The sequence below is a fragment of the Fundulus heteroclitus genome, chromosome 18 (genome assembly GCF_011125445.2).
Source record: "Fundulus heteroclitus isolate FHET01 chromosome 18, MU-UCD_Fhet_4.1, whole genome shotgun sequence".
Lineage (NCBI taxonomy): Eukaryota > Metazoa > Chordata > Actinopteri > Cyprinodontiformes > Fundulidae > Fundulus > Fundulus heteroclitus.
Genome location: NC_046378.1, coordinates 27942874 through 27958971, shown reverse-complemented (window position 1 = coordinate 27958971; position 16098 = coordinate 27942874). Strand labels below are relative to the sequence as shown.

The following is a 16098-nucleotide window of genomic DNA, read 5'->3' as shown; positions in this document are numbered from 1 at the left end:
GTTGAAAGGTTCTACTTTCTGTTGAAGTAAACACATTTAAGTGAGTGAATAAGAGAAGTATGTCAAAGTCATAATCGCAAATTCTTTATGTCAGCTGGCTGGCTTTTTCTAGTTAAGTGATAAAATGATATCCCACCATTTGGGACTAAATCCTAACTTATCCTTTTTCTTGATACCTCTTTCTGCTACATTCAGTACAGATCTCTTTCTTTCATAGCTCTTGGTTATAAGGGCTTATTACCATACCACTATATGAAGGTGTGTCCCAGTAAAATAGTGTAATCCAAAAGAACATTTATTTTAGTTATTAAATTCAAATGCTGATATTTGTAAGCATTTTAAAGTCTATTCTCAAAGATACAGGGAGCCAATATTAGGACTTCAGAACTAGGGTGATGTGTTCCACTTTCTTAGTTTTAGTGTGACTGCGGGAAGCAGTATATTGGCTGTCTGACTCTTTAGTCAAACTTGTGAAGACACTGACTTCCATTGGGACATTAGTCTTTTAATCCTTGAAATTTTCCTCATGTTTTAAGAGGCCAAATTTGTAATAATTTGATGCACCTCTGAAGGTTCATGTCGGAGTCCATCACTACACCCAGACTTCGGGCCTGATCAGTGGTTTCTAGCTGTAGTAACTAGCTTTTTTCTAGCTGGTTGAGCAGCCTGTTTACCAAACTGGGACTTTGCCTTGGCAGAGACATCCATCATAAGCTCTTTAATATTTTCATCAATACTTTCTAATCCTTCAAGATGTATGGCCATCTTATTGTCTCCCTCTTTCTGAAGGGGTATTGTAGTTTTGTATTGAGCCCCCTTCACTCTAATAGCCTTAAGTAAATTCTACTGCTGCCATTTATCTTTAAAATTCAAATATTCCAAGTGTATTTAAATATCAATATAAATCCACCTGTGCTTTGAGGCCCTCAGAGGTTTATCATAGACTATTAGAGAATAAACAACATCATGAAGACCAAGGTATAAGTTTTGCAGTAACCTACCAAACACCATTTATTCCATTGCCTGAAAATTGAAAGACAGACCAGCTTTAATTAGTAAAGGTGGGTAAAATATTGATTAATGAATACATTGCAATACAATTTTTCCTAATTCAATATTAATTCAGAAAATCCTCTGAATCGATTAGTTCTGCTGGCCATTGGGTTCTTGAGCGACAGTTTAGTGTGATTTGTGTTGTGCGGGCAAAAGCCGGACCACGCACAATGCAAATTGTTCTAAAGTAAATTATTTTACTGTATTTTTAACACAGTGGCAAACTTGGACTACCGGGGATTTTCCTGGTATGCCGTAGGTTCAGCCCATAGAGGTACTGTTGCTCTCTGCCCCGTAGTCATGCAACACGCCTCAAACTTCTTCTCTATATCTCCATGAACAAGAGATACAGAGCAGACGGAGCATCGTAGATCAGAAAAACTTGTCCCATAAAGCCAGACCAACAAAAACAAAAACATTCTGTGGCAGTTATAACTCAGCAGTCAAGAATCGCAAAGCCTTGTCACTATTAAACCTCCTCGTTTGGCCCTCACATTTAACAGAGAGATGCACGGTGTGTGGCTCTATCTCATCATGTTTTCGTCTTTGCGACCACTGAGCATTTCCTGTCAATCACTGACGCTACATTAAATATGTCCACATTAGTCTTGTGATGGCGCTGAAAACTTGAGATAAAAAAATTAATTAAAACATGCACAGGTACACTATGGCTTTTCACATGGACAAAATATAAATAAGAGTAATGACAGGTACAATTAAAAAATTGTACTTCTACTTATTTCAAAATCTAAACTTTTAAATCAAAAGCAAATTGATATAGGATCAAATCATGATCCAAACAATCAAAGTCATATCAAATTGTGGGGTCCTTGACATTAATCTGTGAAGCAGCCAACAGGCCTGTGGTAACGCTGAAGGAGCGGCAGAGATCCACAGTTTAGTTGGGAGAATGTGTTGATATGTCAACTGTTAGTTGTATGCATCTTGCTTTCATGAAAGAGTGACAGAAAGAAGTTCATTATTGAGAATTCTAATTTTTAGCTGTAAACAAACTATCTAAGAGACACAGCAAACATGTGGAATAAGATACAGTTGAGACCAGACTGAGACCTTTTGGGCTCGGTGTTAAACAATGTGCGTTTTGGAAAACTAAAGCTGCAAATTGACCTTGAAAATGGCAGCATAAAGCTGGAGAGATATTTTCTTCTGCAGGGAAAGAAAAACCTGTCCAAATTCATGTTAAAAACATTGCAGTCCTTTTGTGAAGTCGCTAGATGTTTAAACCTGATAGAGACATACCCCAAAAGACTTGCAGTGACATATTGTAATTTGTTCAGAGTGGGCTGAATACATGCTCATTTATTTTTGTGATCAATACATGTATCTAGTTCCCCTATTTATAAGTATTTTCTGATTTGTGTTGGACTTTAACATAAATATTTGGTGAAACACATTTAAATTACATGGTTTTTGACGCAACCTAATACTGAAGAGTTAAAATGGCCTCATAAGGGAATATATACATGATGAAGGGGATATATACTTGCATATATTTGACTGGTAAATGCAAATAATAATGGGTGTAAAAAATAAAATGTTAACAGAGAAAAAAGATGTCTACAACAACATACAGTCTAACAGCTTTTCTCATGTGCACATGAGTCGCAGCAGCCTTGTTCTGTTTGCCATATCCAAAGCACTAGTTAGAGAACAGCAGCTAATGTTAAAGCTCATGTTTTACACTCCACTCTGTCTAAACTAAGCAAACCTAGGTCTTAGGAGACCTAGGTTTGGAGTTTTGTGCTAAGGTCTTTGACTCAGTTGACTCAATATTAGAAAATGAATAAGAATTCACGGTATTTGGGGAACCATAAAAAAATTCTACAACTAGAAAATGTCACATTTTGCCCAGGAGGTATGGATTGCTTCTGAGACAAAAAGCAGAGCTGAGCGAGAGTCAGTGGTGCAGTCTGCTCTGCAGCTGAAACACTGTGTAAAAGTTGGAAAATAAGGAATGAACAAAAGGGGGGTTTACTGCAGTAGGGTTCACTTGAGCAAAATTGTCTTTTTTGCCTTTAGTCTTTTTCCCAACATCCCAATCTTTCAGATTGGGATGTTTCTGTCGACATTAACCTACATGTAGTGTTCTTCTTTTTATGCGCGGCAGGTAAATCCATATTTGTCAATATCTCCTGTGAAGCTCTGTGATAAGGATTAGGGACAAAGTAAGACATGCTGGCTCAGAGATGTGGATAGCATTGATCTGTGAAACCTAACCCTTGTACCCCCAGCTGCTTTTCCGTCTTCATTTTCCCATTGTTCAGTCCTCCCTGCAGCTGTTTACATCCACACTCTCCTCATTCCTCTCATGCATTTACCAGAGTAAACACTTTCCTCCCTGCCAATCTTCTCCCTCCCTTTTTTTGCTTCTGTTCTGTCTTCACTTCTCGTCTTTGCCTCCACGACCCCTCCTCCTGTTTTCGTCTTTCTTCCTATCACTGCATAACTCTGTCCTTCTACATCTCTCTCTCTCTCTCTTACTCTCTGCTTTTTTTCCCACCCCTTCCCCATCTCCCCTTTAAAACACAGCCCCACCACCCTGTCTGCAAGCTATGTAGGCTACCTCCGTGGAGACCAGCTCTTGCAGCTTTTTTATTCACACTCACCTAACCTCTCCCTCTTTTCTTTAGCAGCATTTCTTTCCTCCTCTCTATTCACCCCTGGTATCCTCTTCTTGTTTTTTTTTGTTGATGCCTCCCGCAGTCAGTCCACCCAACTAGACCAGCGCAATCTTCTTTACCCTCTCAGAGCTACTTCCACACCGGCTCGCTCCTTATTCAGTGCAGCCAAACCATTTAAGCAGCGGTACAAATCAGCACAGATCTCACCAACAGATGCTGATTATTGGGTGGAGTGCGGCTTCCCCTCCGCTCAACCCGTTGCATCACAAATTCACGGGCAATGTGCAGTCGCAGATGTGCCCTGCCTTTCTAATAACAACTTTCTGTCTCAGCTTTCATCAAAGCCTCACATTTCCCCTGTTGCACTCATGATTCCACACTTGAGCCCAGATTGGTGCTTTTTTTTCCCCTTTTTGCTACAGGTGGGTCCAGATCGCCTGCCCACGCCTCTCCATCGACTGGGGAACAGCCTTCTCCAAACCCCTGCTTTCTCCGTACGAGGTAAACTAATTTCTGCCAGCCACTGGCTTTTTCCAAAAAAACACACGCATACACCGCACACACACACTCCTAAAAGACTCCTAACAGAGTACGGAGTCTTTTACAGACAGCATCTTGAACCTTTTATCAAAGTACAGGAGACAAGTTACAACACTGTGTCTGAAAGGGCAGTGAATTTATGTGCCTCTCAACAAGGCCTGTTGATGGAGTGCCACACTCACTTCATTCTCACCGCGCCATAGAGCACAGGAGTATGCACAGATGTAAAACATTACGAGCAGAAGACTAGCCCCCCCTGCTGGCCCCAGGGTTACACATTCCCACCCCTTATGCAGCTGTCTTATTTTTCTTACGAAGTGGGAAGGATTGGACATCAGAAGGAAAGAGAGAGAGAGTCTGTGGATGCTGCAGCCGACAAACAAATTAAAACAATATTGCGCTTTTCGCAATGTTTAGCATATAACTATCACTACGTACAAGGATTTCTCCCATTTATGTGCCACTGAAATGCTCTCTTGAATAGTGGAGTGTGATTGGAAATGACTTCTGTTTAATTCCAACTATGCATCTCATTGAAGCACTTACACTTCAGAGCCAAGCCATCTAGAATGAGCATAGCATTTACATAAAACCTGGATTGGATTTGTGTTTTGTTTCCTTTGTAATTGTGTTCAAGAAAATCTGAAATTCGCCCCCGTTCTAATGAGCTAAGCGCCAATCTGTTTCCTTAAATTCCTTTTGTGTTCTTGCAGCCGTTGCTCTCCCCGCCAGCTATTTGAAGAGAAAAAAAATAGAAAATGTCTGTGCATTAAAATAATTTGTAGCTTCACTCGTATCGCCACAGTAGTGATGAGACTTAATTCAGCCTCATCTCATACCTAGTATGATCGTTGTGCGGCTTGGTGAGCCGCGCTTTACGCTGTGGCATTTAGGAGGAAGATGAAGAGGAATAAGATGGGGATGGTGTAGTGAGCTTGGTGAAGGGTGGGGGGGGGAGTGCACAGCATTTATTTTCACTGCGTCTCATGTTATATTTATAGTCAATAAGACACACTTGGCTCTCCTGTCAGAGCAAGGATTAGTGAGGGAAGCTAGCATCCATATAGAGGAAGATCTTGGTGGGAAAGAGGGAAGAGGAAGAGAGTGTTGGCTAATGGATGGCGTAAATGAGAGACTGAGTGTAAAGAGGCAGACAAAAGGTGAAGAAGGGGAGCAAAGGGAATGCTATATTTAACTAATTTATTCTTTTACCAGTTCTTAGTTTTTTGGGAGCAATTTCTATGTATTTTTAAGATTTCTTATACTTGGTCTTAATATTCCATGGCTCTACACACTGCCCTTAAACCAAAATGTCTAAGTACTACCAATTAACTTTTTAATTGTTTGAGGTGACAATCCTAATTATACAGGTTTTTATATTTTCAAATGTATTAATTTCCCCGTTTTTCTTACTGCTTTAAATAAAATCCATGCAACCAACTGCCTTCAGAACTCCTTGAATTTGTACATGGTGTTCTCCTATGTGCAGTTAATTCTTGGTACAAATTCACAGTTGTTCTGTGAAGGCATCAAAGGTTTTTACAGAACATTAGTAGACAAACAGCATCATGGAGACAATGGAAGTCACCAGAAGGATTAGGGATAAAGTTGTGGAGAGGTTTAAAGCAGAGTTAGGTTATAAATCAATATATGAAGTTTCATCCATAATCTAAAAATGGAGAGTATAGCACAGCTGGCAGTCTACCAAGACTTGGTCTTCCACCCACACTTAACAGGTTGGGTTACGACTAGGATACCTATAGTTACTAAGCAAGAGCTCCATAGAGCTACACCTTGGGTGTTGGTAGGACATTTTTTTGTCCTGTCAAGCTGGAGAAGGGGTATGGACATCAACATCTCATGGCAGATGCTCTTCCCTTAAGGGAGTGCATTCTGCTGGTGGGGGATGGGTAGGAAGGGGAATGGGGTGAACCCAGCCTGGGTGTCTACTGTCTTATGTGGCAGGGGAGTTGTTTGAATTTTGGTGTTGGGTGGGCTTAGTGGTGGTGGTGGCGGTATCTTTGGCTCCCCACAACCACTATTGAGCATTTTACTTATGGATAAACCTACATTCACAGGTGCACTTTCACAAACACCTACAGGTGCTTGGATTCAGGTTTTTACAGATTCACTTACTTACAGAAAACACCTATTATTATCTTTATTTGTCACTTTATACAGCTCTTATAAAATAACACTTATTATTTAATATGAGATATTTTTCAGAGATGATATCAAGGCATAGATTGTTTTTACCTGTAATACTTTTATCAGTTTGTTTTGCTGTTCTTTGTATATCTCTCTTTGCAGATGTACAAGCAGACTCCAAGGATGTTATCTGGTTCTCTCATTTTCTTCTGAATTTTGTTCACCTTTTGTCCCTTTTAGCATTTTTTCATCTTTTTTTCTTCTACCTTCCCTTTTTTGTGTCCATTGAACATGAAATAGTCCCAGAATAAAATCTAATAAAGCTTTTTTCATATATACATCAAGCAGCGCACTATGGCGAAAGCCGTAATGGTCCACTTATGAAAGTAAAATCTGTTGGGCTCTAAGACAACAATTCTTATTGCAACACTGCCAGACAGGACACATAAAAAAAGGACATCTCTTTGTAATGTACTCCACAAAGCATCAAGCCTCTTAGAAGACACAGCAGACATGTGTTTTTAGCCTACATGGGTACAACACGTGTTGTATTTGGTAGAACCTAAACTTTGTACATCTCTCTTCATGTCCACTATGAAACATGTCCAATTTCTACGGCAGGGAAAGGAAAGCTGGTCAGAGTTGATAGGAAGATGGAAAACATCTTAGTGGCTGCAAAACTTAAAACTGAAGTGGAGGTTCACCTTCGGGCAGGACCACGATCAATTATGAATCTGTGGCAAGACTTAAAAATCGTTATTCACAGACACTGTTCATCTAATCTGATGATGGTTGAGCTCTTCAGCAGGGAAGAATAGGCAAAAATGTAATTCTCTACATATGGAAGGCAAGTACAGATATAATTTATTTATTCGGGACAGTGCACATTAATGAACAATCACATATTTCTGTACAGACTGTTAATGAGCCAGATTGTAGCACATTTGCTAATTTTCATCTGTAGTACCGAGGAAAGAAGACTAAACAACACAAAACATAAAAGTGGGAACATGACAGAACTTTTAAGAAACTGTTTCAGGTGCTTTATGAAAGGGCTATAGGTAGGTCATTGTCTTGAGACTATCAGCGATAGATGTTTGTAGAATATCGACTCAGGTTAGCTGAAAACAAGTGGAAGCCACATCTGTTGGTTTGTGTTTGTAGAAAAACTTTAAAAAATAAATGTTTTTCCTCCACTTCACAATAATGCTATTTATGAAAGTTTTTCAATAATTTAAAATCCGAATAAATGACACTGAAGTTTGTTTTCTGTAAAATCAGAAAATGTATAAGAATTCAATATGATGTGAATACTCATATAGCTCTGTAATTATTTCGGATGAAGGAATACCTAAATATAAAACATTTTATGCAGTCTGTTGTGGATTTTCCGTCATGTGTTCAGGCTTTTAGCTGTTCTGTATTGCATTCATGATCAATATTCATTGTCGCTTCTCGTCCATATGGAGCGGCCTGTACTTACAGTGTGTCACGTTTCAGTCTTGCTGGTGTGGTTGTTTTCTTCTAACAGCTGTTATGTCACACTGTGCAGCTGCATAGGGATAACATGACAACTCTGTGTTATCCAAGCTTAACGTTATGATACCTATCCTGTCTGAATGCCCTGTCTGTTGTGGCTTCACATTACTCCACATAAATCTTTTGCAAATCATTCATGCAGAACTGCAAGTATGGTAGTCAATGAGAGAACAAGTACCCTCAACGTGCTTTTTCAGGCTTATTCCCTAAATATTAAAATTTATTTTCAGGCAGCTGTTGCTCTGCAGGAAATAGGCTGGAAGGAAGTGTATCCCATGGACTTCTATTCCAATCAGAGCTTGGGGCCATGGGGGCCAAACCACCCTGAAAATCAACCGGCACGGCCCACACGAAGACAGACCCAGGTGAGCACAGTTTGAATATAAGAAAATGACTGACAGGGAGGAAAAGATGATCATATGAATAGTAAAGATGGTGATTGGGTGCTGTTGGGGCTAAATTTGATGCTGTGTTAACATGTTGCTACACTGACACCCTGTGGCCCAGTGACAGCAGAACACATGCTGGAGTAAACACCCTAAAGATGTGGTTTTAACCTTGACCTTCACGAGGCTTCTACATTTCCTTATTCATTCAGGCCATAAAAAAACAGTTAAATTTCAATTTAAATGCAGCTCTGTTAATGCACCCCGCAGTAGCCATAATGCCTAATATTACCACTAATCTGTCTGAGGTAGGTACTGTCACTGTTCCAAGTGTTAATGCTATCCCACTGCCTGCCTGCAGAAGCAAGGCACCGAGCCAGCCCTTCCTTCCAAGACGTGCGAGCAGAATCAGGACGCCCTCTGTGGATGTCAAAGGGAATGACACTTCGTGACCACTGCTGCCTTCTATTCATCTCATGCCTCCCTTTACACAGAGAAGGAGGTCAGAGAGGAGATGTGGAGTGGAGGGAGAGTGTGGGGGTGCCTGTCCAGACTTACCAAAAACAAGCAAGTCTAAAAGCCAAAAGAGTTTTTGCCCCCATTAGTAGGATTAGCAGCTAGATTTAATCCCTAATCACAGCCCAGCAGATAAAACAAACTGTAAGCAATTTTTTTTTCATATTTTGTTTGTTTTTTAAAAAAAGATGCAAATGCATGCTCGTTCGGGTTTTATTTCTCATAATGGAGTTGTCTTTGCTCTAAATCTACATGCGCAGGTGAAATGCACAGAGCCTTTCTTTATTTGCTTTTATGACGGTGTGGAAAAAGGCTCGAGCTGACCTTGAGCATATTGTATGGAATAAAGTCTGTTAACGTGGGCGTCTTTAGTCAAACGCAGCCCATTTGTCAGAAAGCACTGTAATTTGTCTGACATTTTTCCTCACAATACGTTCCCGAGCCACTCAGACATTTTGTGGGAGGCACTTCTGTTGATGAACAGTGTAAATATCAAAGATCCAAAGTTGTCTGTTTTTCTGCCTAGCCTAGTCCAATTCTAAGACAATAAATCAGAAATGGAACCGTGTTCAGTTTGTTTTTTGAATGCAGAGAGCAGTGTGCCTGTTTATGAAGCTGAGAGCTGTGAGTTCCTAGATGTGAGCAGAGCTAGTCACGACTGCTCTCCATCCTCATTATTTATTGATGTTGGAGCCTGTCGATAAATAAATAAAAAACACTATATTGCTGTTTTTGCTGCAGCAATAACTGATTGACAGTAGCCGGCTGTGGCCCCAGAGGAAATGAAGAACTTGTGAAACTTCCCTACATGACCAAATACTGTCTCAGGTGTGCAGATCTGTGTTTTGGGGTTTATTCGCCTACAACCACGATCAGGCTTCTCTTGTCATATTCATGATCATTTCTCCTTGACAACAAAAGTCAGAGTGATGCAGTTCTGCCTGTTATCAATATTTCTCATGATGCACGTCCAACTAGTGGCGGATTTTTTAAAGTGCTTTGTACTCACCACCCTAGACTGCGTGATCCTCAGTGGAAGGGTCAGGAATATATTATTGACCAGTAGAGTGCTCTCTCTCTTAGCTGATGTTTTATTTATTTTTTAGCATATTCTGTCAGGAAAAAGGAGAGAGGGGTTTTATGAATCCTCTTTTCTCCCAATCTAAAATGTACGGCTTTTAATCTGAAGTTGGAAGACATTTCAATAAAATATAAATTATTTTCCAGCTTTAACTTGTGAAACAAAAGTATCTTGAGTTTTTTTTTAAAAGGTTGAATCATTTTTTACTTTAACAACGTTTGTAATTTTAATGACTTCCTACTGCTCTCAACAGACATTGAAAAATGCAGATACATAACTTTAGGATGTATTTTATACTGTCTAATTCATGAACACAACAATCAAGACGAGCAGAATAGCTAGAGTTATTCGTTCTTCAGCTACCCCCTCAAATATATTACATATCAGAAGTGGAAATCTGCTTCATAGCTGCCAGAATGTAAGTGCCGGATGTTTACTGTAACTCTGTGTCACTTGTTCTCCATAATAGTCAACTTCTGAATATCAGATTCAATATGTTTACATATTCAGTGTGTTGCAAAAGTAGTTATTCCCCTTGATCTTTTTCACATCATGTTTTATTACAATACATGTCAGACTAACACAAAGGAGCTCACAGTTGTGAACTGGTTTTCAAAAGGTTTTATGAATACAAATCTGATAACTGTAGCATTTATTTGTAGTCAGCACCCTTTACTCCGAGGCCCCAAGATAAGATCTTGTTCAAACAATAGCATTTATAAGTCACACTAGCAGTAAATACGTTTCAAACATAATCTCAGTATAAATACAGGTGTTCTGTTCAGGCTTCAGAAGTGTGTTATCAAACATTATTAAAAAAACAGCATCACAAAGAACAAGAATTACACCCAGCAGGTCCAGGATTGAGCTGTGGAGAAGTCTAAGGCAGGGTTAGGTTAAAAAAAACTACATGCCAAGCCTTGAACCACTCAGAGCACTAACAGAGTTTGCTTTAGGATTATGTCCAGTTCATCAACGTAAAATGCAAAGAGTTTAACATAACTGCAAACCTCACCAACACATGGCCGTCTACCTTGACTGACCGGGCAACAAGAGCAATAACAGGCAGAAGTAGCCAGCTAACTCTGGAGGAGCAGCAAATATTAACAGCTCAGGTGGGAGAATTTGGCACCAGCAAAACCATTAGTTCTGCATTACATAAATCTTAAGTTTTAATGGAAGATTATCATGAAAAACGCAAGAGGAAATTATAATTTATAGTTTTCCACAAGTCATATGGCGTGACAGCAGTTATGTGAAAGAAAATATTCTAAAGGTAAAAAATCTCTGAAGAAAATCTCTAATGCATCTCACAGTGTTTCTTTCTTCAGCAGGGTCATTTAACCTGGGGTGGGGTGATGACCCTGAGCTACGGAATGGGTTTTAATCGAAGCATTTATTTTCCCCTGGTCATGTCCAGCTTCATGGCAAGCAGAATGACACTTAAACTTATTTGACTTACCAAGGGATGCTTTATCCCTATTAAACTTCCCTTGATGCCAAACCCTTGATTTATTTTATGGCTGTTAAATTATTATTATTATATACAAACTGATGCCAAACGTGAGGGGAAGAAGAACAAGGACAGAAAGAGAAAGGACAGAGACACAAAGAAAACAAATAGACAATCGTTAAAATAAATAAAAATAAATCCTGACAACAAGCTACAAATTATTTTTCTATGGCCCTCATGGGTATAATGGGGAAAGACGACCAGGGACACCTACAAAAGAGACAAAACTGACAAAGAAACAGCAAAAAGAGAGCAAGAATATGGAACAAAAACTTGAAACTAATGTCAGGCGCCACAGGGCAATACAGTTATTGTATTATGGGTGCATAAGTGTGTGAATATGTGAACATGCAAAATATGTGGTGTAGGTCTTTATATGCATTGTGCTCAGTAATGGGTGCAGCACACCACCACCGCCCCCCTCCAGGGATCAGAAGAAAGCAATTACGACCCCAAGACCCAAGAAACCAGCAGCCGCACAGAGGCCAGCCAGCACACCGCTCATCCACCCGCAGGACACCAGAGGGGAACCTGGCACAGAGCCCACGCTGCCATGGAGCTGCAGGGGCCCAAGAACCCAGGACGACAGCCGACCAAGTGATGTTTGAATTCAGTTGAGTGCAGTACAAAGCAGCAAGGAGGGAGTGAGCCCCAATCCCCCACAGCCAGGAACAGCACGAGCGAGCCAGAGGGCACCAAGCCCCATCTAGTCAATCAAGTCTCAAAGCATTGACGCATTTTTATGTAGTATGTAGGCAGTCAAGTCTTTTTGAGAATCTGTAGCAAGGCTCTTCAAAGAGACTTTCTACACCCTGATGGCTTGTTGAATTGTACAAAAATTCAGTGTGTGGATGTGCAAAGCTCGTATAGACGTACACCAAAAAAGGTTTGTAGCTGTAAGTGCATCAAATGGTGGTTATGCAGTGCATTAACACAGTGGGAGTGAGTACAAATGCACACACCACACTATAATATAAAACGTTTTGAAAACACCTCTGTCGTTTTTCTTCCACTTTTTAAGCACTTCTTTGTGATCATGTCCTACACAAAATTACCCCCAAAAAACAAGCTGATGTCGTTGTTGTGGCATCGTGACAAAATGTGAAAAAGTTCAATGGGTTGTATTTGTCTGAATCATATCACAATCACAACATTCTTGTCTTTAGTGTCAGTTTATGCAAAAATGAGTAATTCCTCAATTGTACTCATGTTGACAAGAAGTGTGATGATCAACAAATCCTGATGTGACATGAATGCACTGCACATTACAGTGTTAACAGGTGTTGTCATGTCAGAAACAACAACACGACTGGTAAATCCAATTAAACTAACACAAGCTGGTTTTATTAAAAATACAAACTGCTCAAAATAAAAAGTTTAATTCTTGAGAAAACCAAGTTACGCTTCAATGCACCTGTTTTCAAAAACCGTTTCAGTTTACAATTTATGTACTGTATTCTTTATAAATGCAAATCTGTTGTGAAAAAAAACATGCAATTTCTTATATAGGGTTTCAATAAAAGATAATACTTTTTTAAATGCAAGAATTAAACGAAGTTCAATTGTTTTACTTTTTTTAGACACAGGGATTAAAAGACACAATTCTAATTAAATCTTTGGAAAGAAGCAGGCAATGAGAACATTTATACAACATGCAAGTATAGGGCTAAGAAGAAAACAAGTGTTTTTTGTTGTTTTTTTTAGTTTAGATAAGCTTATTTCATTTGCTTTTAGGAAAAGCAGACGATTTTACATCTCAGTCAAGAGATGTAAAAGATAATTTGGGTTAACAACAAAATGCAAAAGCTATTTCAATCACATATATGATTTGTACTAAAGTACACGTACTGCACCTTGCAAAAGTGTCTGTAACTTGAATTAACGTATTGGATGGGAATTTAATGAGACAGAGGACGAAAACAGTCACTGTTTTTCTAAAGTAAAAGAAAACTAATACATAGTATGTCTTACTTTAAGAGGTTCTTTGGGGAATCTGTCTTTTTGTGAATTTCTCTGCCAACGCTGCACATTCAGAGATTCAAATATCTGTCTGTTCCATTTAGCAAAATAGCTTTAACGTCAAATTGGATAGTGTGTCTGTAAACAGCCGATTTCAAGACTTGCCACAGATTTTCTTTAGGATTTTGATCTGGACTTTGACTGGTCCATTCTAATGTTTGCTCACTTTGATTTGAATTGAACCTCTGAATCCATCTCAGGTCCTTTGCTGCTTCAAACATGCTTTCTTTCAGGACTCCGTGCATCTTCCCATCAATTCTGACCAGCCTTCCCATCACTTCAGAATAAAAGCATCCCTAAATCGTGACGCTGCCACCACTTTTTTGTTCTCCATGGGGTTCTTGTGTTCCTGGTTAGTTGGTGTGTTAGTCTTCTACCACACAGTAAGTCAACAAGCATTGATGTTGGTCCCATCCACCAGCAAATCTTTTGCATGTTCTTGCTGATGGTTTATAGCTAAAACATGATTGACATAAAGGCCAGATTTGTAGTATGCAAGACTAATGCTGTCTTTTTGACGGATCCTCTTACCTGAGCTGTTGATCTTTGCTGCTCCTCCAGAGTGGCCATGGGCCTTTTGGCTGCTTCACTGATAAATACTCTCCCTCCCCGCCCCATCCAGTCAGTTTAGGTTATCAGCCATTTCTTTGTAGATTTGAAGTGGTGCCATACTCTTTCTACTGTCAGACAACGGTTTAAGCAATGCTCATAGATGTAGCTTAAACAGATGTTTAAGCTACAGATATTGTTTTATTACCTGATCCTGCCATAAACTCTACCACATCTTTATCCCTGACAAGTCTGGTGTAATCTTTGTTCTTCATCAGACTGTTTGTTTAATAATGCTCTCTAACAACCCTTTGAGGCCTTCACAGTACAGATGTGTATATACTAAAATCAAATCACACAGAGTTGAGCTGTATTTACTAACTAGAAACATTCTTCAAGATGTTTTCCTAGGGCCTGCTGCTTAGTGTGTGTTTCTTGGACCAGAGCTAATAGTTCTGTGGCTGTGTTAGTCACAATGTGCATCAGGTTTGTGGGTAAAACCTTGAAGAGCTTAAAATAACATTCCATTTCTGTGTGCGTGTCTGTGTCAGCTTCATGAAAGATGACCAGTCTTGTGTAATGCAGTCTTTTCATTAAAGTCCTGTCTAGAAGGGAGGCAGTGAATTTCATCGACTGCATTGTTTGTAATGGGGAAAATGTGAAAAGTTAAATGGGGCAAAAATACTTAAGCGAGGCCCTGTAGCTCTGAAGCAGGGGCCCATGTGAAGAAATGCAAATTGTTCTGGGGTGTCCGCCTTCTGAAAAATCATAATTTATCTGGACCATCTAAAGTGTTGGGTGGTATCTTTTTTATTTAGCTTCCTTACCACATTGCTGTGATCCTGTCATCCACACTCAGCTTCCTGCCTTGCCAGCAACTGAGTGACCACTGAGTGGCACTGTTTGCATAGTTTTTGTGCAGCTTCAGGACACTTTGAATTTCCACACCTTTCTGCGACTTTCTTTTTTGACATAGTTGTCTTTCATAGCTGAGTTGTCTCTCTACTTCCAGAGATGGAAGAAATTTAGCTGCAAACTTTATCTTTTAACAACTTAGCACCCTTATTATCTCTTTCCAACCTGCAAGTATTTGTCATTATTGGCACAGAATATAAAGCCACAGGAATATATATATATATATATATATATATATATAGATAGATAGATAGATAGATAGATAGATGTGTGTGTGCGCGCGCGCGTGCCTCTGTCTGCTTACCTGTTTGCTGCGTGCAATACCCAGGAGTGGCTCTTATCAAGCAAATTTTACAGATAATGTGGCGCTCTGATGAAATAACCTTTTAAAACATGCTACACACTAAAAAAAATTAAAAAGAAAGAAGAATTTTTTTTTCACGAGGGCATTTCTTTGTACAGAAGAAAAAGGGCAGGTGCTCCAGTCCCACCTGGGGTCTATCTGTGCACGTCCCTGTCTCTCAAGTTATCTTTCTCTGTCTCAAATTTTTGTCATTTCCTGAATTACATCAACTGATTTATTTAAACTTGTCTGTACTCATGTCTGTCAAAACACTCTGCAGGTGGCTGAGAAGCTTAGCAAAAAAAAAGATGTGAAAGAAAAAAAATCATCTTGGTTTCACAGCAGAGAAACTCTGTTCTTTGAATGTGCCTTCGCTGCAGTAATGGAAGTCTGATGTGGAGCAGCAGGTGTAATTTCAATTTCAGATGAAGAGCCGAAGAAGAGAAGCTGCATGCTGTCGCTGCGTTTTTGTATGATTTGTGCATTTCAGAGACAATTTTCTCAAGAGGATAACACACATCCTCTGAAAGCCTTTTTTGTGCAAGGTAAATTCCAAACTCAAGTCTGTTTTGTTCAGAGGTAAATGGAGCTTTAACATGTGTTGTTTACATGTGTCTGCCAAAACAGCCTGTTACTTTTAATTTGAAGCTGATCTAATTATTTAAAGTTTGCTTCCGCCAGCCGCTGTAAATTGACCAGCCTACAGCCTCCCTGTGAAAATCTGAACAATAAATAATTATGAGTAGAGAATGCTGACTCTCCATGTGTGTGGGGGAGAAAAGAAGCCTGGGCGGCCAAACAGCAGTGGGGCGGAAGGTTGCTAGAAGGTTGAATAAGAGTCTTAAGTGAAAAAA

The 16098-nt window shown here is 39.6% G+C and overlaps 1 protein-coding gene across 1 annotated transcript in view; it reads left to right on the top strand.

Annotated features, from left to right (window-relative positions):
- The window catches only part of dph1 (diphthamide biosynthesis 1), a 92081-nt gene extending 82024 nt beyond the window's left edge, over positions 1 to 10057 (top strand). Inside the window, exons 10-12 of the mRNA XM_036149522.1 lie at positions 4118 to 4196; positions 8153 to 8287; positions 8670 to 10057. Of these exons, the coding sequence (XP_036005415.1) occupies positions 4118 to 4196; positions 8153 to 8287; positions 8670 to 8750 (295 nt within the window). The 3' untranslated portion in view covers positions 8751 to 10057. The remainder of the gene's footprint in view (positions 1 to 4117; positions 4197 to 8152; positions 8288 to 8669) is intronic.
- Positions 10058 to 16098: the final 6041 nt, after the last annotated feature.